This window comes from Anopheles bellator, chromosome 2 (assembly GCF_943735745.2).
Source record: "Anopheles bellator chromosome 2, idAnoBellAS_SP24_06.2, whole genome shotgun sequence".
Classification (NCBI taxonomy): domain Eukaryota; kingdom Metazoa; phylum Arthropoda; class Insecta; order Diptera; family Culicidae; genus Anopheles; species Anopheles bellator.
In genome coordinates this window covers 50,937,345-50,962,420 of record NC_071286.1, presented here as the reverse complement: position 1 = coordinate 50,962,420, position 25,076 = coordinate 50,937,345, and the positions used below count along the sequence as shown (strand labels likewise).

The following is a 25,076-nucleotide window of genomic DNA, read 5'->3' as shown; positions in this document are numbered from 1 at the left end:
TGACCCATCAGCTGCACTATCATGTTGGCCCAGGAAAAAAGGAAATGGAAAAAAATGTTTCAACTGGAATTGAAAGTGCCCTCCGAAAGGCAAATTAGAAAAGTTGTTCTAATAATTATAATTTAAATCATTTGATACTCAAATTTCCAATTGATTCGAAGGTGTTTACGTTTCTGTTGCATTCTTCTGATGTATAGTTGAATGAATCTTTTATTTCATCGAAAAATCATTCACCCAAACCATACTATGTATTCCCCCCCCCCATTAGTTTGTTTCCGATAGGTTCAATAACCAAACTGTACCGTGTGGCATTCCATGACACCACAATTACATTTAAACACCTTCGGATCAACCAATGTCTGAACTATAATTGAATCGTAGAATGGAGAATGAATAAGAGAACGAAAGGGTTCAACTCAATTAAAAACAGACCATTCGACCTCCATGATCACCGCAAAACCGCAGCGTGCTGGAAAACCATTTACGCGGTATTTCGACTCAATTACTATTTTAAATTTATCTTGAGTTTCGTTTCAATACACACGTACCTAAATAAACTAATCATATTTTGCTCTCCGTTGGTTTTGTGTTTTTTGTGTCGATTTTTAAGCTCTCTTTCACATGTTTTACCAATGAATTACATTCGATTTATTGATAAACTTTTACACTCTTGTTCTGCAACACGCAGTACCATAAGCAACCGTACAGTACTTTGAAGAATGCCTGAAAAGTAATTCATTTCAAAGTGTGTGTGTACTCGTTACTCTAATTTCACCCTTGCCGGAAGTCATACTAGGCGATAAAAATTACATAATTTCCATTGGCCAAATTAGTATTAGGTGTTTAATTTTTGTATGCATCTTTGATTAGTGCCTGTTTTGCAGGATTGTTCGTCATACGGTTCTTGCGAGCACCGTTAAATCTAATGTAGGTTGTGGAAGAATTTATTTGGCTCACATACCATTCTTGTAACACCCTTCGATATCGTTTTTTTGCTTCGCTAGTTTTATACAATGTTTTGCAAAGAATATGAGATGTGGAATTTACTATTGTTTTCGACCCTCTATAAGTTTTTTATATTCCCATATAGCTCTTCTTCACTTGTTTTTATAAACCGATGATTTGGTACCAAAAAAATTCTAAGCTGGTTAGTTTTGAAAAAAAAACATTCATTGAAACCTAGATACACGTATGTATGCTTGTAATTTACAATCAAGCTCCTAGAATACTCCTGTTTTGTCCTAACACGAACTGATAAAAAGTCATCTTAAACCATATCGGGATTTAAAATAGTCTTTATAGTTGGTTTTAGCTTCGGCCATAGTCTTAAGCTATCATTTCCCACAGTTTAGAATTTGTTTTTTGGTATTATTTTCACATTTCATTGGTTTTGACCATAATTTTTCCACGCAACCGAAAGATGCGAAGATTTTCCATCCATTCGAAATATAACACTTCTAAAATAGTGAAGTGCTTGCTTTTGGCTCAATGTTTTATAGTCCTCTACTATCCGACATAAAACTTTTCACGATACCGAAATTATTTAATAATTTTAGAAATATTTATATTGATTTTCGAAACAAACTACAAGTCAATTAATAAATCTTCGACGAAAAACAAACTTAAATTCACAAAAATTAAATGTAAAGAAAACCTGTGTCGCAGCGGTGGTTATAATTGATAATGAACGGGTAACTTCTAGCGACATTAAAACTGAAAGCAGTCGCAAAACGTATTAACGGTTAAGTCCGGATTGGTTGATTGATCTTATGATGTATCTGTGCAAATGGGAAGCGACGCAACAATTAGACCTTCGAATCTGTCCTTTAAATCCTTTGCTTTGCCTTTGCTCTAACTTTCCATTTTTATAAAATGTTATGTAAAGAGACTTCATATGTTTGTTATTCTAAGCAGCACGCCAATTTCCAGAAATTATCTTTCCAAACAGCAGAAAATGAAGGTGTTTTTTACCATCACTCACCATTTCTAACCAGCGTACGATACGTTAGCAACACTGTCGACAATCAAGTTTAAAATTGTCCGAAAAATCTCGACTCGTTTTGAAAATGCAGTTTTTCTTCTCTTGTTCTCAATGTCGGAATGCTTGAAACAACATTTTTTCGCACGAAGCGACAAAAACGCGATGGCCAAAAACATAATTTCTCACCAGGGCGGTATAATTCACTCGCTAATCAAGTTTCAACTCAATCAGGCGAACGTAAAGCGAAAATTATCCTTCCCTCTTGTTATCGTCACGTCGTCAGCGACCGTGAGCAAAAGGTCGCTCTCACTTCAATTCACTTGATTTTACTTTTTGATACTTTTGGGATCGATTTTCCCCCTCTTTGCCATGGGGGACAAGTCTTTTTTTACTACATTCATTCTATCGATCTATACCTCCTCGCTCTCTACTATTTTTATCTCCTTCTGCCTTACAATGAGCGTACTTTCGCTTACTCATTATTCTTCCATTCGCATTGTCGTCCGCCGGCGGACCGAATTCTGTATACCCGATTTGATAAATTAAAAATTTAATATTCATCTTTTCTTTTCGGTCTACGCCTCTGTGCTTTTCCGGCTTTTGCACCCTGTTTTCCAATTGTGCAAGTGAGTCCGACTAATGGGCCGCAACACCCGGGCGACTGCCAATCAACCGTATCGGTTTCCGGATTCACACTGTTACGGTTCATTTGTCAGACCATCGCTGATTAACGCGAGCCCGTAGAAGCCATTCCTGGCCAGGGAAACAATATCCGGGTCGCTTGCTATTTGCCGTTCACTTCGACATTTTTTACTTCCTTGAAACAAACCGGACCTGAATCAACATTGAGCAGGAAATGTCAAAAAGGTTAAGAAAGTTTCGCCAAACACGACTGAAAACACCTACAGAATTGTACCAGATTCCAGATTCTTTGCAAGACCAATGAACCCAATTGCTTATTATATTCAAAATGATATCGAAATACCATCGAGATATCATTGCACGATACTTATGACGCCCATCGCGGTCATCTACGTTCAACCAAAATTGACTTGTATTTACTTTATGTTCTTTCTGTAAACGTTTCGTTCATTTCTTTCGTTTCAGTTCACCACTGCACAATGATAAGGATAACAAAACAAATACCGAAATCAATAAAATACCATAATTTGTAACAGTATCCAATCTGAATAACCTTGAATCCCTTGAGTGTGACTAATGATTAAAATCCCAACCGCAAAAAATTGTTTTTTTACATTTTTAGTCTTCCTAAAGTCATATTGCACACCTATAGCCTATAAAATTGTATATCAATCATTGCTAAAAAGCCTAAACACTACACAAAACAAACACAATAAAAAAGACGTTGTTTGAGATATTCTCAACAAATCGAAAGGGTTAGTTGTTCCAGAGTTCAGCTTCTTCATCGTACCGTGTATCTTTAGATTTTTTGTTTTTGTTTCTCTCGTAATTTTGTGGTCTACCCGCAAACTTGGTTCAGAAGCGGTTAAGTGGAATTTTGACGTAAATTTTGGATCTCAAACAATTTTGAGGCATACATTGGTCCATTTTAATTACAATCTAAACTTTATTCAAAAAACTCCGATCTAACCAATCTTGGCCCTTAATTTTATTATGTTTTTACCAATTGTAAACAATTAAAACAACGTCCAAAAATATTTCGCCCCACCCAAACCAATAACTTATTCTTGCATCGTTACCATACAAAACCGTACACCTGGTCCTCGTAATTGTTGGCCGACATCCGGACGCGTGCGGTAGCGATTGTATCCAGGGGACTTTCCACAGGTGTACTTTAAATTATTATTATTAATTGCTTGCTGTTGCATCAACATTAATCAGATCGTTGCATGTGTAATCCACTGGAATGGATAATTTATTCATGAAATTCCTCCCGATCGGAAGTTATCAATTTATGAATCTGTGAAACCTGCCCCCCTATCTGCGTCTCTCTGTTGTTGGACTTTTTTTCAGCATTTAACTTTTTCTGACCATTCATTTTTATGCACCGGTTACAAACCAATCAATTTATTCGCCAACAATAGTTGATTGTTGATTCGAAGCGGTAAAAAGGTGCAACGCAGTTCCTTAACCCATTGGGAACACTGTTCCCATCTACGTGGTAAATTGAATGATATTGTCAATCTACATAGTCGATGATAATAAGCCAACAGCAAGATAACACTAAACATAGCATAATGTACTTCAACGTAAGTAAAAATAAATCGACAAATTTGCGTAGGAAAAGAAAAAGTTTACTGAAACAAGATTTTTCAATGTGTGTGCATGTTTAGTTTTCTTTCAACTTTCGCAAGATGTAAGGACTTGAGCAATACACGTAGACTCACTCACTCATTGATTGCTAAAACAGAAAGTAATTGATAACCAATTAAGTTGGTTAAGGGAAAAAATTAAGAAATGGGTTATGTAAATAAAGCACCTTGTTTGTTCATTTATGCCACAAATACACCGAGTTCAAATTTGAATTTCCTCTCCAAAAAGGTAAATTATGAGATGGTACGGCTTCAGTCAAATATACAACGGATAAGATTTTTTTACAGAGCAGCACTAGCGTATTAAAATATTAGGCAATGCATCCACACGTCCATTATATGTGTTTCTATATTGCAGCTAACACCGTACAAGACAACACCTTCTTGCAAGAACCTTACAAGTACAAAGGTCACCACGACGAACAAAAGAAGACTCTTTATGAAACTTTATTAATTTTACAACTACTGCAGGTGTTAGCGTGACAACAAACTTTACTACGTTTTTTACCAATTTAATGATGCTCTTGGTCAGTGTTGTTGGTTAAGCAAAACAAAGATGCTCTCCATACTCTAGCGAAGCCAAAACTAACTTACACAAGGTAGTACAAAAATACATGGTACAAGGTGTATTCAATCTAAAACTATTTCCTGATGGTAAGTTTAGTTTTAAGGAATCAGTTATTAATCAGAACAAAAAACGTTTTTTATTAAAAATATATAAAAAAATATAATAGTTATATAAAAAAAACAAATGGGGCGAGCTAATAAAAAATTTATTGACAATATAAAAACGCAATGCAAACATAATAAACTAATGTACTTAATAATATGGTACTATGGATTAACTCATGAACTCATTGAATTTAAATCAAATGATTGAGTAACATATAGAAGCAAGAAACAAGAAACAATAAATTGTAACATTGTACATCTTGTAGAGCAAAAACGATAAAAAATGCAACAGTGGTTAGACTGCTAATCAAAAACTTTCATAGTCAGTATTTTGAAATTGTCTTCATCGCGCAACCGGTAATATGAATGATGTTGGCTCGAGTAACTATTCTTTTTTGCATGCTTACAACATCGTACCGTCCTTGCATGTAGTAACTTTGTAGGAATCTATGTTTACTTCTGACTTTACACGTTCCTTCTAGTAGAGGGTTTTTCGTTTGAATCGTTCGCCTCTTCGTTTGCCTTGTAGTTCGTGCACACATGGTTTAAATTTGATTTCCAATGTTGTGAATGTTTCATATACAGTTTGTATAAAATAATTTTACTTTATCTTATTTTCTTCCTTTCTTTGTTTTATAATTCTTTTTAGGACATTTACTTACGCATATCGCTCTTTTCGCTTTATTATAACTTATATATTTAGCGCATCTCTTAGCTCGTTCATTGTTTCCTTCATCCGGGCGTTCGATATCTGTGTTAATTGAGGTTTTGTGAGTAAGTTTTTGCATCTGTTTTCTATTGCATTGTTCATCTGCTCTTGATGTGTTACTTCAATCTTGTTAAAGTGATAAATGAGTGGAACACATAAAACAAAAATTAGCTCTTGCAAATATCTCGTAAATATTTCGGGTTATGTTTAGCTCGATACAAAATGTGTATAAGTGCTTGTTGTAAACCAGTCAATAATAAACATTTCTACAGATTAAACTGTGGATTTATCATCGTCATGCATTCGTTCCCGTTACACCCTTATACGTAATAGCTTTCATTACGTTTTGCTATAGAAAAAGGCAACAATATGGTAAATTGTCTTATCATATCTTTTCTCTTTGTTTCCTCTCATATTACTATCTCTCCATCTCTAAGCTATGTTTATCACTCTTTTCATCTTCTTACTAACAATTGTATCGCTGCGCAGATGCAAATTGCGCTGCTGTGCTCGTGTTTCTCCTTTTTGTATCCGTAATATAAAGTAACGAAAATCTGGTTTTTGTAGAGTTATAACTATTATCAGTTGTGTTTTCCATTTTCTTTTCTAATACGCTGTACATTTTATTTCCTATTACTTTATTTGATAATAACTATGATTTGTATATCTTCTTGAAGTCGAACGCCCATAGAAGGAAAAAATAACGCGTACAGAAAACTATAATTTCTTGCATAAAACTAATGTAACGAATAAGTTTATAGTTACCTGATTCCGGTTTTCTACCCTTTGCTTGTTTAGGGCTACTGGTTTGCTTTTTGAAGGTTTGGATAAAGTGTTATTGCAATTGAGACAACATCATCGCATCGTATGCTTTTTTATAACACTCGAATAGATGTTTATACACTTTTAAAGATAATGAAACATTCGATTTAATTGTTCGTTTCTGCATTTTGTGCCTTGTTTTCATTTCGCTTTCGTTTGTTGCTAAATGTTTTTCATTGGTTTTTTTTATGTTTTTCGTTTAAAAAAACCTGGTTTCTGTATTTTGTATTTGAGTAAATGGAACTTCTCGAAACATTTTTTTTTGCATTGGATTAGAACGTACAGCCTATATTTGCCAGCTCATATTTTGGCCCCAAAGTAGATCCAATATCGATGTTTAAACTGACCTTTGTCGCAAAAAAAACAAATAATCGATGAAATTTAGATACGAACCATGTAACCAAAGTCAGATCAGACAATAGACAAATAAACTATAGATATATAAACTCACAGAACAAATCGAAGCAATAATTTCTCTGAACATATGTTTTCTCAACAATACAAAATAAAGCTAACATTTCATAACTACACAAAAAGTTCCCAAATGAAATCGGTTGAGACGAATTTGTTGAATTGTAAACTTCACTTCATGGTATAACTTTGCGAAATGCATCACCATAATCGCTCTATTGTAACGATGTGGCCACTTTTTATATTCTCCTATAAGGTTTCTAATTTGATATAGACTTCTCACCAGCATTTAACGAAAACGTCGCTTCTTAGCATGTTTCTTGTTCACTTTGGTAGCTTTGCGCTTTTTCCCACCACTTACCGAAGTAGAAGCAAAGTCATCATTCAACACGCTTAAATCGGTGAAATTTGTTAACTCATCGCCCAAAGTAGCTGAAAGGATACAAAAAGAATAATATCAGGATAAAGCACGAAATACCACGAACTTTCTACCATATCTGCCATACACTATTTAAAAGCTTCATCCATACAAAAGCTACGCACAAGTAACGTGAGCTTTTCTTCCATGGCGCTTAAATGCAACAGAAGCACACGGCAATAAAGTCGTGCAACGCAAAGAAGGATTGTATCCTTGCTTCCTACAATATGCGTACCTTCTTCACTTGGTCATCAGCAACATTCACGTTAACAACGTTAATATTTTACCGAAAAAATTATAAAACTAAAACCAACCGAGTGGAAGAAATTAGCGCTACCATGCACTATATCGCATGAATAGTGGAACATAAATAGTAAAACGTAACTAACCTGACCAAGCTAACTAATGAAACAAGCTACCTGATAAACTGATTTATTTTACAACTTACCAAGCGTCGTTAGCTTTCTGCTACGCTGCTTTTCTGCTTTCGTAACCGGCAAACGTGTAAGATAGGACTCCTCGTATTCTTCGCGCTCTTGCTCGCGACGAGACAATATCTGTTGGGCACGGGAACTACTGGACAGCTCGACCGGCGTATCGAGATACTCATCCTTCAAATCCTGTATTAACGACGACCCTAGAGCTCTCTTTCGTGCGCGTTCCATCTGTTTTCGGGCTCGTTCGGCTTTTGTGTCCTCCTCGTAAGGCATCGATGTTAGTTTGGGTGGCACGTAAATGTCGTGTTTGCTCCGTCGACCGCTTGTGGAACTATCAACTGCAATAGCTGCCTCAGCTTCCGTTTCCACAGTGGACGTGCCACCTTGCGCCAACATTTTTGTCGCCGCCTTGGCACGCTTCAATTTGAGCATGACCTTTGCCGAGCTGTCCGAATCTTCGTCAGAACCACCATCGACTGCTGTCGCATCTTGGCCACCGGCTTCTTCTCCCGCTTCCGGTATTTGCGATACCAGGTTCGCCGGGTTCGCTCGGAAGGAGGTTGTGTCAGTTGCAGTGCTGCTGCCACCGGTGACGGCTGTTTTTACCAATTTATCGATCTGGTATCGAAGCTTGTAGTCTATGGGTCGAATCTTCTCCAACACTGTTCGTATTTCAATCAATCTATCGATCGACGGATCATTTTCGATTCGATGACCTGCGAACGAAAGAATGTAAACATAGAAAAGGAAACTATTAAAGTATAAAATTTACAGAACAAATGATTAAGATTTGTCTATTTGTTACTGTTCCACTTAGATAAAATATAATAGTTAGTCCCAATTTTTATGTCTCAATCTATTATCTGTCTCATTTTTTATCTCATTTTGCCCTGTTTAATGTTTAAAGCTCCCTTCTCTTACATATTTATTTTTTATACTCACCAGAACATTTTCTCAGAACCACATACGTCAGATTGATAAGATAGTTCAGCAGCATGTGATACTTGATTTCCAAAAAGTTTAGCCCATACTCGGTGGACAGCTCTCCGGTTTTGACACGCTGCAGCATATTGCCCACTAGGTCGGAAACCTGCCGGAAGTTACTGTTCATTTCATCCAGTAAACGCAACGCCTGCGGTAAGTCCGGCTGGATGTCGTACTCATCTAAAGCCTGCAACAAACAATGAACAACATTTAAAATTAAAACAAACATACCGGAGTCCCTGGCAGGGTTTTCGTTCACAAAAATAGAACGCAGGATTCGCGATGGGCAGTCACTCTCCATAGCTGCCAAAACCTATTGCTAACGGAGGATTGCGAAAAAGTACCAGTCGATTTGAAATTCTGCAAATATCCGCCAGCTAGCAAAAGCGAAAACACTGAAAAAATCATCACCACCGTGCGCAAGATCTGCGTTTTCGGTATTAATATCAATATCAATCAAACATGACGATCCAGGTTCTGTACCGTAACTTTCTATTGCAAGCTACTGTGAGCATTTTTATCTTTCGCCACTGTGCTCTAAGCGTAGCGTTGCCAATGAAACTACCCCCAGCAGATTTACTGATAAATATTTTAACCTTCGCCTGAGCTATACGTGACCTGGGTGGAACAAAGTTTTGCCATAGTTTGACCGGATGCAATAGTGTACGTCGTATGAACGTTTTTTTGTTTTCATTGAATGTTCAAATTCTCGTTCTCTAAGGGAAACACATCTGACATAGAAAAGCCAATTCAAATGCATGCATGAACATACATCAACTTCTTTGTAGGTTGTATCGACATGTTAGAAAAAAGTAGCAGCGATATGTAGGGTTGGACAAGAGTACACCCGGAGATAGAGATAGATAGATAAAGAGATAGAGGAGATTATGAATTTGATTTTTTTGGGCAGATTTTACAGAGTGTGTTTATAGATTTAGGATTAGCTTACATTTCAATCCCCCGCTTTGAATTCAACTAGTTGTCAGATGCGAAGAGCCGTCTTCCCGGAAGCGGACAGGAAACAACGACCGTTTCCACGCATAAAACGGATAGATTTTATACGTAAACGCTCGCAAATTAAACATTTAAATTTTGTAGAAAATTTTTTAATATAAATATAACGTAAAGCGAGGAACCCAATATGAACTTAACAACAGCCGTTCGGAGGGAAACCGGAACAGGTGTTCACAAAAATTCAAAAGGCAAACTTCGATATTCGGCACATACACGCACACAACGCACTTGCGAATATCTCGCGAAATCGCGTACATAGAAGCCTAATGTACTGGTGGTCAAATTCTGTCGATTTGGGGTCCGTCGAAAACGCCACACGCGAAAACGCTCGCGCCGTGGCGGATTCTATTGATTTATTTCCATTCATTTCATGATATTTCCCGCCCAGGTCCCTCGGATCATGTCCCGCTGCAGCTGCAGGAAGAGGAAGGACGAAGCAGATCAGATTTTCATGTCCGTTTTTCCCGTTTTGCCCACCAGACTACAAACTGAGCCCCCTTTTCCAATTATCCCCAAATATATTTACCATGAGAGAGAGAGAGAAGGAGAGAAGAGTTTCAAAAAGATGACCACTAAGTAAAACGGTTCGAATCGCGAAGGAAATTTTTGGTGCCACAGTGTCTGTGTGTATGTGCACCTTTCATGGTGTTCCAAATATTGGAAAAGCGAAATGGAACAACATTCGGTGCTCGCGCCCGCTACAAGTGACCGGCTCGGGAGATGGTGCCGGCGACCCGACGGAGGTTTCATTTGTACATCGACCGTACATCGAGAACATAGGACGCGAAAAGCTAGCATCGCGAATCAATATGTCTGTATACATGGGCTTCGGCGTATGCGGAGGACTCGCTGACCATCATCACGGCCGGGTTTTCGCGAAGCAAACGAGCTGGCGGTGGATTGGGAACCGGTTGACCGGCAACGCTAGTAGTACCATGGGTTCCCACACCTTCCCAACGCTCCTTGCTATCCCAAGTACGAGGCCCTCGGCGCTTGTTAGTGTCGCCATATGCAATTCTGCTCACTACGGAGCATTCCAATAGTGCCACTAGCAAACGGATAAACAATGGGTAAAGGATACCGGCGTGACACGTGATCCACAAGCGACAACGTATTTTTAAAGGTTTTTTTTTAAATTAATTCCAAATGGACGTGGTCATCTAGGACTGTACATGGCATACATTGAAAAAAATCGCTCTTCACTCTCCAATGATATTTGTCAAACTTTAAACATTGTGAGCGTATTGCATAAGTACTGCACCAAAACTAAAATATCATCGTTTGGCAGGAAACAAACAGAATTTTTAGGGATTCACCGCAAGAATCTAGTGTTGGATCGATTGAATCAATCGAATCAACCGTTCGACCCATTTGGCGCGATCGATACATTTACTGCTCTCGTCCACAGTGCATCGAACCAGAAAAAGGTAACGTCCACGAGGTTCATCTTCTAGTCCCACTCGACGAAGATACTACAAGGAAGAACAAATCAGCCCCAGTCCTACTCCAGTTACGACCACGGAAGCCCTAAGCACGTGGTTCGTTGGTTCGCGATCATTACAAATCCTTGCTCCTTCCAAACCCGTACGATGCGTCGTTTCTCGCCGTCCTATTGCCTCTTGCTGAGCCAGTTCAGCTTTCACTGCAACCACATACACTCGAACACCGCTCCAATAGCTACGAGGCAGTGAGTAGAAGAAAATTTGGTCAAAAAGGCCCGACTGGGTCGCGGACGGCACGGGAGTGGCACAATGGCGTTTGGTGTACATTCCCTTATGCAATGCGTTCGGTATTTTATGCAAAGCGAAACCATACGCGCGCGTACCGAGTGCGGTTCTCCATCATCATTCGCAGCATTTTTTCGATACGCTAATGCACAGCCCGATACCGTAACTCATAATGCTTTTTATGCTCGCCCTCCACCGTTCCGGCGGGACGGTGCAGCGCCCGCCTGTTCCGTCCTAGATCCTTTTTTTCCGCCGTCCAATCATTGTTAGGCTGCCATTGGCGAGCCGGTGGCACCCTTTTATACTGGCCAATCCTGTGTACCTCTCTCGTTCTGGCGGATTTCGGCGGGCTTGAACCAGCCGGGAACAAATGGCGTCGGGGGCTATCGGGTACCGGGACGAAAAAAACCTGAAACGAAGCAGAATTAGCAGTAGCTAAACCCAGGATGTGTAGGGGCTCTGCTGGGGCCCAGAATCCTTGGGTATAATTATTGGCGAACGCTGCTGACGATCGAGAGACTGGTTTACCGAAATAAGTGGTCCAGGCCCCGGGGCTGTGTGTTTGCAAGGAAAGCCGAAGGAGAGGGAGGGTGCTACGAGTTGCGTGCTGAAACATTAAATAAAAAACATCCCCTGCACACCCACATGGCGGGGCAGGAATCCTCCGCACCGCCGAAAGGATGTGTGCAGAATGGCCTTCACCCATTCCGTCGCATTTGGGATTTTCTTTGTCCGCACCAATGGCCACGAAAGCCCTACTAGCATCCCGCAATGGAGGAAAGAAAAAATCGCCATTTAGTCCCGAATTTCCCAGCATTCCCAGGGAGGAAAGTGCGCGGCCACACCACACAACGATCGAAACCGCGTCACTACTTGACACGTCGAGGATTCCAATACACGAATACAATCGAATCGTGGCCACCACACCACCCCCAACATGGCCAGAATACATGTGCGTGTGTATGTGGATCACAACGTGGACTGTAGCGAATATCCTTTCCATCTCGGTATCTCTCTCTCTTTTTCGCTCTGTCGGTTGGCATTCAAATCATTTTGGTTCGGAAACACATAAACAACGTTTGTCGGTGGCAGGGCTGGTGGCATGGACAGCGGTCGCCAATAATGCATGGAGTGGCGAAAAAATCCCTCCCCGTCCTGTCAAGCATTCACGGTCCTGGCGCATGGGCGACCCGTCAATCCATCCATCCGACGCTCGTTAGAAGCGCAAAAAGTGCGCTCAAAATGGCCCGTTCCCCAACGGTGAGAGCATCGGGGCGACGAAGCCGTAGTAGCCGGCCAAAGCTTTCACATACACACGCGCGCGAAGTGGCTGCAGATCCTGCTGATCCTCGAGCCCGCGAACGCATTGCACATCGCGAGCAGCTGGGGAGGGAAGGAAGGAAAACTCCGCTTCACGTGGGAGGAAAAACTGCTGTACGCAAAAAAAAAGAATCGGAACCCAGCGGAACAAATGGCACAAAACCCGTCGGGTCGGGTATCGACGAATGGCGAAATGGAAGCGACGGCGAAAGCGCATAGGGAAAAAGAGAAAAAATGGCAGAATTGCAGCCGTAGTTTTTCGGATCCTCGAATGGTTCGTGTCTCCGCTGTCGATTACGCTGTGCGGTCAGCGCCCCTTGGCGGGCGGGGCTCGCGGTGCAAGTGCATCGAAGACCCACACACAGATCAGCAGAGCACGAGTTCCGCGTATGTGCACGCGTAGGCCGAATGGCGGCCACAACACCCCCTTCGACCACAGGACGCAGGAGGGTGAGGCCGGTGTGCAGGTGATTTGGCAAAACGCAAAAACAAATCGAGCACACGGCGTGAATACGGGAAAAGCCCGCCACACGCCCGGGCCTTCGGTGGCCTTCGTCGGATAGCCATGTATCGGCGCGAGATGGGGTGGCCCGATACGGCGGGCTGTGCGTCCGGCGAATATACGCTATGTGCTTGGCCAATAACCGGGAAGAAGTGTGCGCGAAAGAGAGCGAGAGGGCCATGAAGAGTCCCGGAGCACACAGAATTCGAACAGCGAACCAGCGAACCAGGAGGCTGCCTGCATGGTGCGGTAGCCCTACAAGATCCGGCCCCAGCGTCCTGGCAGGATAAAACAACGGGGAGAAGCAGACGAACGCTTGCGCCACGGACCGGATCGATTGTCACCGTTCACGGACCGAAATGAAAAGCTTCTCGATGTGTTCTCGTCGTCGCCCCCGAAAGTGATTCATTTTCATTAGCGGATGATGGAATTTTCAGCATGTGGCACAGTCATGACTTTCGCTTCAGACGCACCCAAAGACCAAGTGGGCAAGTTTTCCCACTCATGAGCCAATTAATGAACCCTGTACTGAATTCCTGAACTGAACGAGTTGGGACTGCATACCCTATGGTTGCAGTAGCTAAATATGTCAACGTAACACATGAAAAATTAAAAAGCACTTTAAGGTGGACACGTGCTGGTGGCAGCACTTTAAGCAAGCTCAACACAATAAGCCTGACGTATATTGCAAAAGCAAAACAATCCGGGTTTTTATCAGTTCGATAGGAGAATATTTATCTTGTGGAGCGCAACAGTTGGTTATGGAGCTCTCTACAGCGCTCATGATGGAACTCGTTGCAGCATCTGTGGTGAAATATATTTTTACTGTAATTAGTCTTGCTCATAAAAGCGACGATCAAAATTACCACCTCTTCCGTTTGTATCTGTCGAAGCATTGTGAAGTAACACGTGTGCACCACACGTTCATTATTTTGCCTCTGAAACGACTCTCAGATCCGTTGGACGCAGCACATCAAGAAGAAAGTCGCCGTTTGTAGGCAGGAAGTCGGTCGCTATTCGGTAAGTCGTTCCAACCACCGAACGCATTGTGTCAGATGACTGATGGCTAAAATCGGCCACCAAACGCCAGCGAAGTTACGCCGTGAAGCAGAAATAGCATCAAAGGACAACCAGCAGGACAACGCGTATGTCGACAGAACCAATCCAATCATCCGTAGTTGGGCTGAGCACGGGAAGCTCTTCTCGGAGATTCGCTCCTAGCTTGCGTTGGTCTTGCGTTGGTTCGTTACGCACTTGGGTGCTCCGCCGCAGCTTTTTTACAGTTACTTCGCGGAGAACAGGTCGTGATCGTTGGCAATGTTTACTTTATCACGCCGCACATTGTTAGTCTGATCGAGTTTGTGGTTGGCTCCTGCTGTTCCCCTGTCATTCAGAACCTCAATTCGATATACCAGTAATAGGACCGAGTCCTGGACTGTGCGACGCAGCGTTTGCTTCACAGGAAATAGCCATGTCAAGGCGCGAGAATCAATCCCGAATTCGTAACGTGTCAGTCGTTCCTCGATGCCGTTCATCTGCCACATAACGTTTAATTTAACCTGCAATAGTTAGTGCTTCAAACTTCAACGTCAGTATTCGGGCTCCACGTTCAGTTCAGCTTCCTTAAATATAGTGTACCACCAAAAACAACGGTGCATGTTAGCTTCGGTTCAATTAGGGAATGGTCTTCGCTTTCCTCCGCAGGGTTGGGTTTCTTTTTTCTCTATGCCACTATGCCAGCGCCTGCAGTTATCCTTCGGCCGGAAAAGAGAACACGACTCGTTCCGCTCACAATCAATAATCGAACAGACGAGTTGATCGACGGTTGCGTACACACATACGCACGCATATACGCTGCACTCCGGTTGCGCAAGACCCACCCACCGTCCCACGTGCATGATGCTCGGCACCGTTGGCGTGATTATAAGCTTTCCGTGTCTATGGCCATATATAACAAAGAATACAATATTCGCACATCGAACTCTAACGGGGCTGTTTTGTTTGTGCAGCATCGTCGTGCTTGCGCTGACCGTGGCAGCGGCCGCGGCGATGAAAACGGAAATTTTGTGTTCATCCATTTTCCAATCGAGCCGAGGATGCGTTTTAACAGCTCCATACTCCTCTCCTTCAGGCCAAAGCGTCGTCGGAGTCACAGCAATGGTCAGCATATTTTGATAGAAAATATTTTCAGCCCGCCATGCGTGCAGACCGGGACGACAGTAAAAGGTGAACAAGAAAGTATTTTCCGATAATTTCATTTTCGGCGACGACAGTCCGATAGAGAAGTTATTTGTTCGGGGCTTTTCCGCGAATATTGCATTCATTTAAATTCAATCCGCAAAATAAATAGCAATACCGTGCGTTGGCGATAAGACCGTTGGAGGGAACGAAGAGAAAGGAGCAAGTTTCAGAGTTATGAAATGGAAATTCATAGCTATGAAATCGTAAATCGAGCTATCGAGCCGAGTGCTGCAACGTTTCGCCAATTTATTTTGTGTCACTCGAATATCTTGAAGGCTGATGGTTGATCGAGAATTAAAAATGTTAATCAAAAACAAATCGCACCAATAATTGTGTTCTAGAATAGATCTGTTAAAGTAAGAATTTCAAAAACTTCAGCAACTGCTAGACTGTTTTGTGGCTCGTCCGTAGATTGCACCGATTAATCGATTTGTAAACGAAAGACGTCAGTTCGAACCCTGACAGAGCATCAATTTGAATTGAAAACTGAAAGTTGGTGCTTAAGACCTATATAGGCATAGTTTATAAATTTTAAAATGGCTGAATTGTTTTAAGGAATATATAATGACTTTTTTTGCCTTACGTCAGTCATAAACATAAAAGTAGTTATAATTCCTAAACAAGTCGAGCTGTACCAACACATTTTTTGTCCAGATGCTTTTGTTAAGTTTATGGTCCAGATGCTGTTTGGTTTCGTGCTGGAAATTTTTTGGGTAAAAGATCGTGTTCTTAGCTTCAGCTTCTGTTCTTCTTAGCTGACGGTGAAACATTAGAAAAGTCATTTTTAAATTGTGAGGAACTTTAAAAGGATTTTGAAATGGAATCACCGACAAAACTACGCGGAACGAATTTGTTCCGATTGCTCCAGAACATGTACTAAAAATACTAAAAGACCAATACAAAAGCTGAAGAAACTGTTTAAAAACAAATTTCACGGACAGAAGACCATAGAAGTTCAACTTTAACCATCCATAAATCAGCATAAATCATCCATAAATGAAAAAAGGTTATTGATCAAATATTGAATTAATCCTTATATGAAAACATGATTAAGATTACTTTACAAGTTAATGATATGAACGCTACGAACGAAAGATATGAAAGTTAATTAAACGAATGAACCTTTTCTACAAGTGTATGCTTATGCAATGACTTTTTTAATTTATATTGATATTTTATCAAAATATATTACCCCCGTTGCCGCTTGACGAACGTGCCGAATACGTTCAAGAGCGACCCCCCGCGGGAGAATGAATTGAATTAAAAACCAGCCATTTTCCTCGTACAGTTTCCGCAACGCTAATTCATTATGCACAAAAGAAAATGCATAACAACGAATCCCACAAAATAACACGTGTGCATGCCGCGAACAAGGCTCCGGTTTGATTAAGAGACCAAAATAAAAGAAGCATGAAATTACGCTTTTTCCGACACTAGACTGCAGCAGTTTTCCATTGGTGCATTTGCATTCGGTCATAACGAATTTATCTTTCGTTAATGATATATTATTTGCCCGGAACGCGGCTTGCGCAATATTTACGAAAAAAACGCATTTTCATTCGAACTGAAATAATAATAACCACGGCAAGCGGCATCTACAGTGGCCACGTCGCTCTTATCTCGAAGCTTGGGCACAGGAGGAGCACACGATGCTGAATATGGCGATTTATGAAAAATATACAGTGCCCCTCGCCCCGACTACGCCATCAACCCGCGGAATCCGCATCGGTGCATGCAGTGGAAGCGCAGAGTGATGGTAAACAAATTCAGTGCGAATATGCAAACATTTTTTAATCATTTCGAAACCAATATACATATATCCGTTCAACGGATACCAAACGTCCGGCTGAAAACACAAACGGATGGACGGGCAAAAAATTGCCCAGCATCGCAGATGAAAACAAATATTCCTGCTGGTCGAGCTGGCCGAGGGGCGGCAAAAAATGGCGACCGAGCCAAATATCCTTCGATATATTATAATCTGCACATTCAAATTTCCCAACGACACACCGTCGGGACCTGCGCCGCCCAGAGCGGTGCAGCATCCGCGCGCATTGAGTTTCATTTTTTTTGCCTTATGTCCTACCACCATCGCGCGGCGGGCCACGAAGGCAGACATCGGCGGGGGTTCCGTTGTGCATTATATTGCCCGCGTTTCGCGAACGCACCCGCCCACATACTGCAATTGGCTGGCGTACGGCAAAATGATTCGCAAAAATGTGCATCTCAAGCGAGCACCTACCGACAAGGCCCCCCCCGGTTCCCCGCCTGAACGCACCGAGCACGGGAGAACGGACTGCAACGTACTGCACGGTGCATTTAATTTTGGGACTGGCGAATTAATAACACATGCGTTTTCGGGAGCGAACGCGAAAAAACGCATACACCCACCGTGGCGGCTACGGACGGAATATAGAGGAACAAAGTTCGTGTGGGTGTTTGTGGGAAGGTGAGCGGCAATGGCGGTGGCACTGTAGCCGACCCTCGCTACCATCCCGGATTGACGTCCGGCGACGATTGTTGTACGCGCACCGAGGAAAATGTCCAGTGGCTGGTCCTGGTGCGGGAGCGCGGGTGTATCGATCCCGGCAGTTAAAAAGGTTGAAACTTTTTTACGCGAATAACGCGAGCTTCGCGACGATGTTGCAGCCCCTACCCGATGGCTACCTGTGCGCCACCCGTCGGTCGGCTAAAATAAAAACAGAATTTAAAAAGAAAAACATACATTTTATATAAAAATTTTTGCCAACCTACGTGCAGAGACAGACCGTCGTGTTTCAGCCGGGTGCTCAGCGGAAAACGTCCCAGAATAAAATAAAAACACTCCGAGCTTCACCAGTTTTCCGTGGGTCCGTGGTCGGGCAAATATTGCCAAACCGACTACGGAATGTAATCAGCGAGCGTGAAAGTGAGGCCGCGTCTCTGTCGAGTCCCGACTGGAGGATGGGCCAAGGCGCAGAGGGACTAGCGAACGCGGGTATGTTATATATGCAGCGGCACGCAAAAAAGTCGCGCAAAAGAGTGCACCATCGATCCGGACGAACAACGACAGGGCTTTCGGGCCCGGGGAGTACTACACCATCCGCTTGAGCAGGCCCCGTTCGATGCTCGCGGTGCGTTCGGTTCGGAGAATGAAATTGCATTGATGATGATGTGGTGGGCCAATGAGAGGAAAAACCGTTCATGAAAATGCGCGAACCCCCTTAGAAGCACGGGGTCGGCCGCAGCATCAGCAGCAACTGCGAAGCACAAAAAGTGCATAGATATTGATTGCATAATGAAACAAAACACGAATGCTGGAATTCTGATGAATAGAGGGAAAAACGATAACCGAGCGCCTCTGAGGGGGTTCGGCGAATACAGGCGCGGCATTGGTCTCGCTTTCTGCCCTCCTTACATCCCTCACTCCGCTGGCCACGGGTCTGTCCCGGTGGGCAAATTTGACCAGGAACGGGGCACCAGCAGTAGGTGGGACGAAGTATGGTATTGATTTGTTTGTAGGTCCTGACGGCAAACAGTTGCATTGTTGTCGCGCTGAAACATGACATGTTTCCGACCCTTGTTTCCCCCCGCCGTGGGTCTTATCGGCGCTCCCGGAACCTGCACGAAATAGTGTCAAACGCGAACGGGACAAATATTTTATATCAAGAATGCGCGGTTTTGTTTCCCTTGTTTCCCTCGGCGTTAGCTTGGTTAGTTGTGTTTCAAACGCGAGCCTTTGCACTAAAACACGACCGAGGCGACGACCATTTTCAGCACTGAAACAATTAACTAGAGATGCTCAGAGTTTGGGTTTTCTCAATAATCAATAATGAAACATGGTCTCTAAACAGACGATGCCTGCAGCAATGAAACAGAACAGTTAGTTGTTGTGTAGTCAAATTTGATAAACTATACAAATTTATATGGGTATATGGAAATAAAAATGGTTTCTTTTAATCTTAGAAGAATGGACTGGGCCTTATCTATATTATAAAAATGACGCTCCGTTTTGTGTGCGGTTTATAGACTCCGAAACTACTGGACCGATTGACTCGAAACTTGCCACACAGGGGTTTTAGGGGCCAAGGATGAGCAACGTCATGGTTAGAAACCCCTCCGCCCCCTCCTTCTTACCCCTCCCATACAAACGAACCGTTAAAACATTGATTACTCCACAAGTTATGAATCGAATCGAGTCAAATCTTGCACAATTGTTGATGGTCACCTGAGAAATCATGTGACCAAATTTGGTCCTTTTAGGACGAAGGGAAGGGGGTGGGGTGGACTCTAATCCTTAAAATACGTCCTAGGGCAATATGGGTATCGTTTCTTAGGTTTTTGTGGTCTCTAAATCGATTGGAGAGAAAGAGAGAGGGAGAGAAGGTGTGAAAGAGAGAGTGTAAGAGAGAGGGGGTGTGAGAGAGCGAGTGAGCGAGAGAGGGAGAAAGAGAGAGAGAGGGTGTGAGAGAGAAAGAAATAGAGAGCGAGAAATAGAAAGAAAAAGAGAGAAAGAGAAAGAAAGGGAGAGAAAGAGAACAAGAGAGAGAGAGAGAGAGCGAGAAAGAAAGAGGGAGAGAAAGAGAGAGAAAGAAATAGAGAGCGAGAAATAGAAAGAAAAAGAGAGAAAGAGAAAGAAAGGGAGAGAAAGAGAACAAGAGAGAGAGAGAGAGAGACCGAGAAAGAAAGAGAGAGATAGCAATTTAGCGCATTTTTTCTTTCCCCTTTCCCCACTGTGATTCACTTGGCCGTACACTTAGAGAATGGCCAAAGAGTATATTTCACAGAACAGAATGCGACCAGTTTTTGTCATCCATGTCAGAGTGATTATTTCGCCCGAACACGGCTATACTCAGAAATGCGAAAGTATTACACTTGCCCCAAAACCCAAAAAGGAATTTCAAAGACGGAAACAAGGAGACAGGACGAAGTCTGTCGGGGCAGCTAGTGTATAATAAAAAAGGTTAAATGTATCAAATTAAGTATAAAAGATTTTATAAAAGAAGCTTGGGAGCTTCAAGTTGTTTTGTTTGTTCAAGAACAATATTGCTGCTAATGGCATAAATCCATTTATCTTGAAAACTATATACCAAAACCGAACAACGAGAGAAATGTACCCCACAAAGCAAGCGCCAAACCGCTTGAACTTGAACCACAAAAGTCCAAATACAGCTGTCCGGAAGAGTTTGATTGGCAAACCATAAAACAAAACACTCTCTGCAAGGTAGAGAAACTGTTAAGAGGGCTATCTAAAAGGGCGCCTGCAAGATCCTGCAGCAGGAGAAAGGTTTGCATCGTGAAGATAACCAAGACGAACAAACAGAATGGAAGCGAACAGCTCCCTTGCCACTGCGCAACTCCAGTTCATTACCGTAGTCTTCAAGATTTCATTCATAACGACCCATCTTTACGTTACGCGAGGCGTAGTAACAACGCTTTGGTAGTAGTAGTAGCTGTTCCGCTATGTTTGCCAAGTGTAAGAAAGTGACGGTGAAAGCCCAACGACCTTGTCGCATCGGCCAAGATGGTACACGAGCAGGCACAAGTGCAGGTTGTCCTGCAGGAAACACCACCGATCTGTACTCCAGCTCCTCGTACCATTTTACGGTTACCGAGCTAAAACGAGACACGAACCAAAATGGCATGAGCAAAAAAGAAATCCGAAATGCTCACGCGTTTGCGAGATGCCGTGCCGCGGATTCACGGCGCGGAAGATGCAATACGCCCGCATCGCGATGCAGTTGCTGCTGTCGCACCATTCGGTGCATCACGCGGCATCATTTTGAGCTCCACTCTGCACCGAAATGGAATTAAATCTAATAAGTTCATACATGGCCTGTGAATTTTTCTATTTAGAGAAGTTTTTACTGCATTGAGACATTTTCAAATTGAGATTTCGTGATAATTTTGGGATAATTTTTGTTAATATCGTAGAACATTGTTCCTTTGTAACAAACTCTTAGTCAGATTCCTGAATTCCATGTCGCAGAAAACTAAAGTTAGTAATATCGTTAATAATGTTATAAAATATTTAGCAGCTCGTACCTTCAGAATGCTTCAAAAAATACCCAGTCGGGCCGGTAACGAACCTTGCAAAGAAGAAGAAGCTAGGGAATAATCGGTCATTTACCAAAAATAGCACTATAAGGTAGCAATATCGGAACATGATAAGGATATCGAAACAAAACCCTACATATTCGGAAACGGGACCTTCTTCAACCCCTGTACAGTTTTGATTATCTGTTACTTGGGGTGCGGATCCTTGCGGGCAATGAACCCATCCTCTCGCCAAGGCACAAAGCAGAGCACACAAGAAGGGTCTGGATTCACAGTGGCGCTATAAGGGTAAACCTGAAGTGTGAAGAAAATTTAACTTGTAGAGCTATGCCCATGGGCTCGAAAAAAGAAGTAACACAACGGAAAGCGAATATTGTAAGTCTTTGCAGAAAATGTCACACTCATCAAGTATTTTAAGCAAAGTAAAAAACATTACACGAGAACATTTAACTTTGTTGAAGAAACAAAAAGAGAGAAGAATCAAAAAGCATCTCCCAAAGTATTACATAAACAATTTAAGGTGAGGTAGGGAAGCGCCTTAGGATGAATGCGAATAAATTTTTGTTGTGGTGCTCATTTTATTGCCGATTCTGTCACCAAATGTCCACAGAATGCTCATCTTCAATGCACCCCCACACAAATGCTGCACGCTAAGAGCGTACAGTTAGGAACGCACCGAAGCGAATTGCGTATCCTAGCGCGGGCCGTTCTCGAATAAACGAACGAAAGAACCAACCGCTACACCGATTGAAGTCCTTCTGATCCGGTGTCCTGACCGTGTGTGTGACATTTGCCAATCTGTTACGCTGGTGCCTTTGTTGGACCGTTTTTACCTCAAGTTGTTCTGTTTAACCACCCATACAGGCACGCCACGCTATTGTTCGAGGTCTGCGTTCCTGTTTCAAGATCGTCAATGTCGGCCATACCTCTTGCATCATCATCGAACGGCATAAACACGTCTGAAAAAACTGTAACATAGCCTGGCCACGGTTTTTTAGATTTGCGTTGCGACTTAAGCGACGCATCGAAATGAAGGAATCCTGGAACCGGCACTAGCGCACAGTTGATCGAGGGTTGTTGTCAAGGTAGAGAAATTGCATACGCCCATACGGACTGTTTCAGGGTTTTGGCTTAGGCAACTCACTCGCGTTTCCCTTCTGACATTCCCCTCTGTCTATTTCTTTCTCTCTCGTTTTCTCTCTTTCCACCTCTCACTCTCGCATAGATCATATGCCCATAGTAGTCCATAGCCCATAGTCCACGACAAGGTTTAATAAAAATTCTAGCACACAGCATGGTTTCGTTGTGTAGGTTTCGCTTGCTTTTTTACGCATATCCTTTCTGGCTCAAAGCGATAGGTTTGAATTTATATTTTTTTGTCCTCGCCTGTATAGAACCTTCAATTCTATGGCAATGCACAAAAGCGCCCCACCGTTACAGCTTTTGAGTTGTCTTTCTCGAGGGATCATTTTGAGTTGGTTTAACAAACCTGAAAATAACTGGAGACTGGACAAAATGCTCCAAAGAGACTCTTCAACGGTGACACAGCTTTGGCTGAGCTGTTATCCCATATCTACAGTTCCGCCAAACGATGTGCCGTCATATTTTAGCAATTTCAAAATTAAAACAAGTCCTTCAAACCGCGCACGGAATGGTTGCAAGACGGAGCAAAGATGTAGAAAGACGCACAACACGCAAGGAACCGGCCCCTTAACCGGTCATCCCTCCCCTCGATTCATAAATCCTGGAAACACGGTTCTCCCGGCGTTCACAACACCATATAACGTGGTCCATTCCGTTACGGCAAGTACTGCACACAGAGAAGAAACACCATTTCCATTAACGATAGAAAAAATATAACCTTTTCCCATCCCCCTTCGAAGCGTCCGTTTACGGTTGCCCGCTCCGGATTTCAAGGATTTTTATCCATTTCGGCGATCCTTGCCCAAACCCGCTTACACAGACGGCCTCCGGATCGATGGCTTGGCGGGCCCAGATGTGCATGATCCAGCGCGACAGCGCGCCCATACAAACTGAGCCAAAAAAATGCGATGTTGACTGCTGATTGTCGCGGGTCCTGTAGTAGGACGCAACTCCGGATCATAATGCTAAAAGGACTATGGGACACAACTCCATGGCGAATCAGTGCGTACTAGAAGCTACTTGGCATCCTCAATAGGACACGGCCGCTGGATGTGTTCCGTTTACCTGAACCATGGTTGAAGTATATCTTTCGCCGGAAACGTCCTTTAGCACTGCACCACGAACTTCCGCTTCCGTTGAAAACCCGCTTCACGTGCGTACGCGTACAAAAACGGATCTTACGGCTCAGAGTTGCCTCTGTCCTGGGTGCTCGTGCCGAAGTTAGCTACTGGTCGTTGTTTGCTTCCGGTTACTGTGTGGAACATGAGCGAAAACGGTATTAATTCCGATGGGGTTACAGATGATTGTTTTCTTCACGCGGAAAACGTCCAATCTGACGAAGGAGGTACGAGTTTATTCTTGCGACTTCCGGTGGGTACTGAGTGTTTGGTGCACTGTTTGGTTCTGACTTCTTTTTCTGCTACGATTTTTGAACGTCGTTTACAGCAGGAATATTCGGTTGTTTTGGAGCACTGTTAGGCAAGGTTTCACTTCGAGCACTTTGTTAACCGACTAAAAAGGTACACAAAATCAAAACAATTCACAAACCCTGATGCGGATAGCACTCAACGAATGGTAAAAAGTGTTGGTTAGCTGGAAGTGCAAATTATGTTGGATTGAGCAACGGATCGCTACGGCCTACAATGTCGGTGCATCTTTACAGTCCCACACTGCACGTTACACTCGGCCAAAACCACAAACCACAAGCACAGCAGACGCAATGGCAACAGCGGCAACCGACCGTTCGCACGTCAACCTTCAACTTCAACTTCGCTGCGATTGATCCGCGTATGTTTGCTGCGACGGACGAAAAGGACTTCTGAGCCCAATCAAGCTACCAAGCAGCGACAAACACCGACAGACCAGGATGTAGTAAAAACACACCAATACAACTGCGGACCGGAACCGCGCGTACTCTGTCACCTGCCCTAGTGCTGCTATTGCTGCGGCCCTTTTTCACTGTGACTGAACGTTTTTTTTGCAAGAACTGTTCGTCCTTGTAGCGCACCTATTCCCCAACGCACACAGTGGCGAACGCAGCGTATGTACCCGTAATTCCGCACGCACAACCCCCTTGGCCGGTGGGAGAATGTTTTGCTCTCTCGCTTCATCTTATCATCTCTCTTTCACACACGCACACGCACATACTCTACCTCGTGTTTACCCGTTACTAAGGATAATGCCGCCGGAAGCCGAACAGAGCCGAAACGTGCGTGTACATAAAAATAAAAATAAGAATCCTTGGTCTCCGCTCATGTGCTCGTTGACAGTTGTCAAACCGTGCATCTGACAGTTGCTGGAAGACTGCCTAGCGGTTTAGTCACTTTTAGGGCAAGCTGTCATCGGTGCAAAATTTTCGGTGTAA

General features: G+C 42.9%; 1 protein-coding gene across 2 annotated transcripts; it reads right to left on the bottom strand.

Annotated features, from left to right (window-relative positions):
- Positions 1-5,078: 5,078 nt before the first annotated feature.
- LOC131208333 (neuroguidin) lies at positions 5,079-24,924 on the bottom strand. Of its 2 annotated transcripts, XM_058201043.1 has the most exons (5): positions 24,865-24,924; positions 23,777-23,963; positions 8,687-8,915; positions 7,756-8,460; positions 5,079-7,321 (listed from the first exon to the last, which is right to left on the bottom strand). In XM_058201043.1, exons 2-5 carry the CDS (start codon positions 23,783-23,785, stop codon positions 7,179-7,181), a joined length of 1,086 nt encoding a protein of 361 aa, XP_058057026.1. In that variant the 5' UTR covers positions 23,786-23,963; positions 24,865-24,924; the 3' UTR covers positions 5,079-7,178. The 2 variants fall into 2 exon arrangements, with proteins under 2 accessions (XP_058057026.1, XP_058057025.1); XM_058201042.1 differs by lacking the exon at positions 24,865-24,924 and having other exon boundaries at positions 23,777-24,478.
- Between the last annotated feature and the right edge of the window lie 152 nt (positions 24,925-25,076).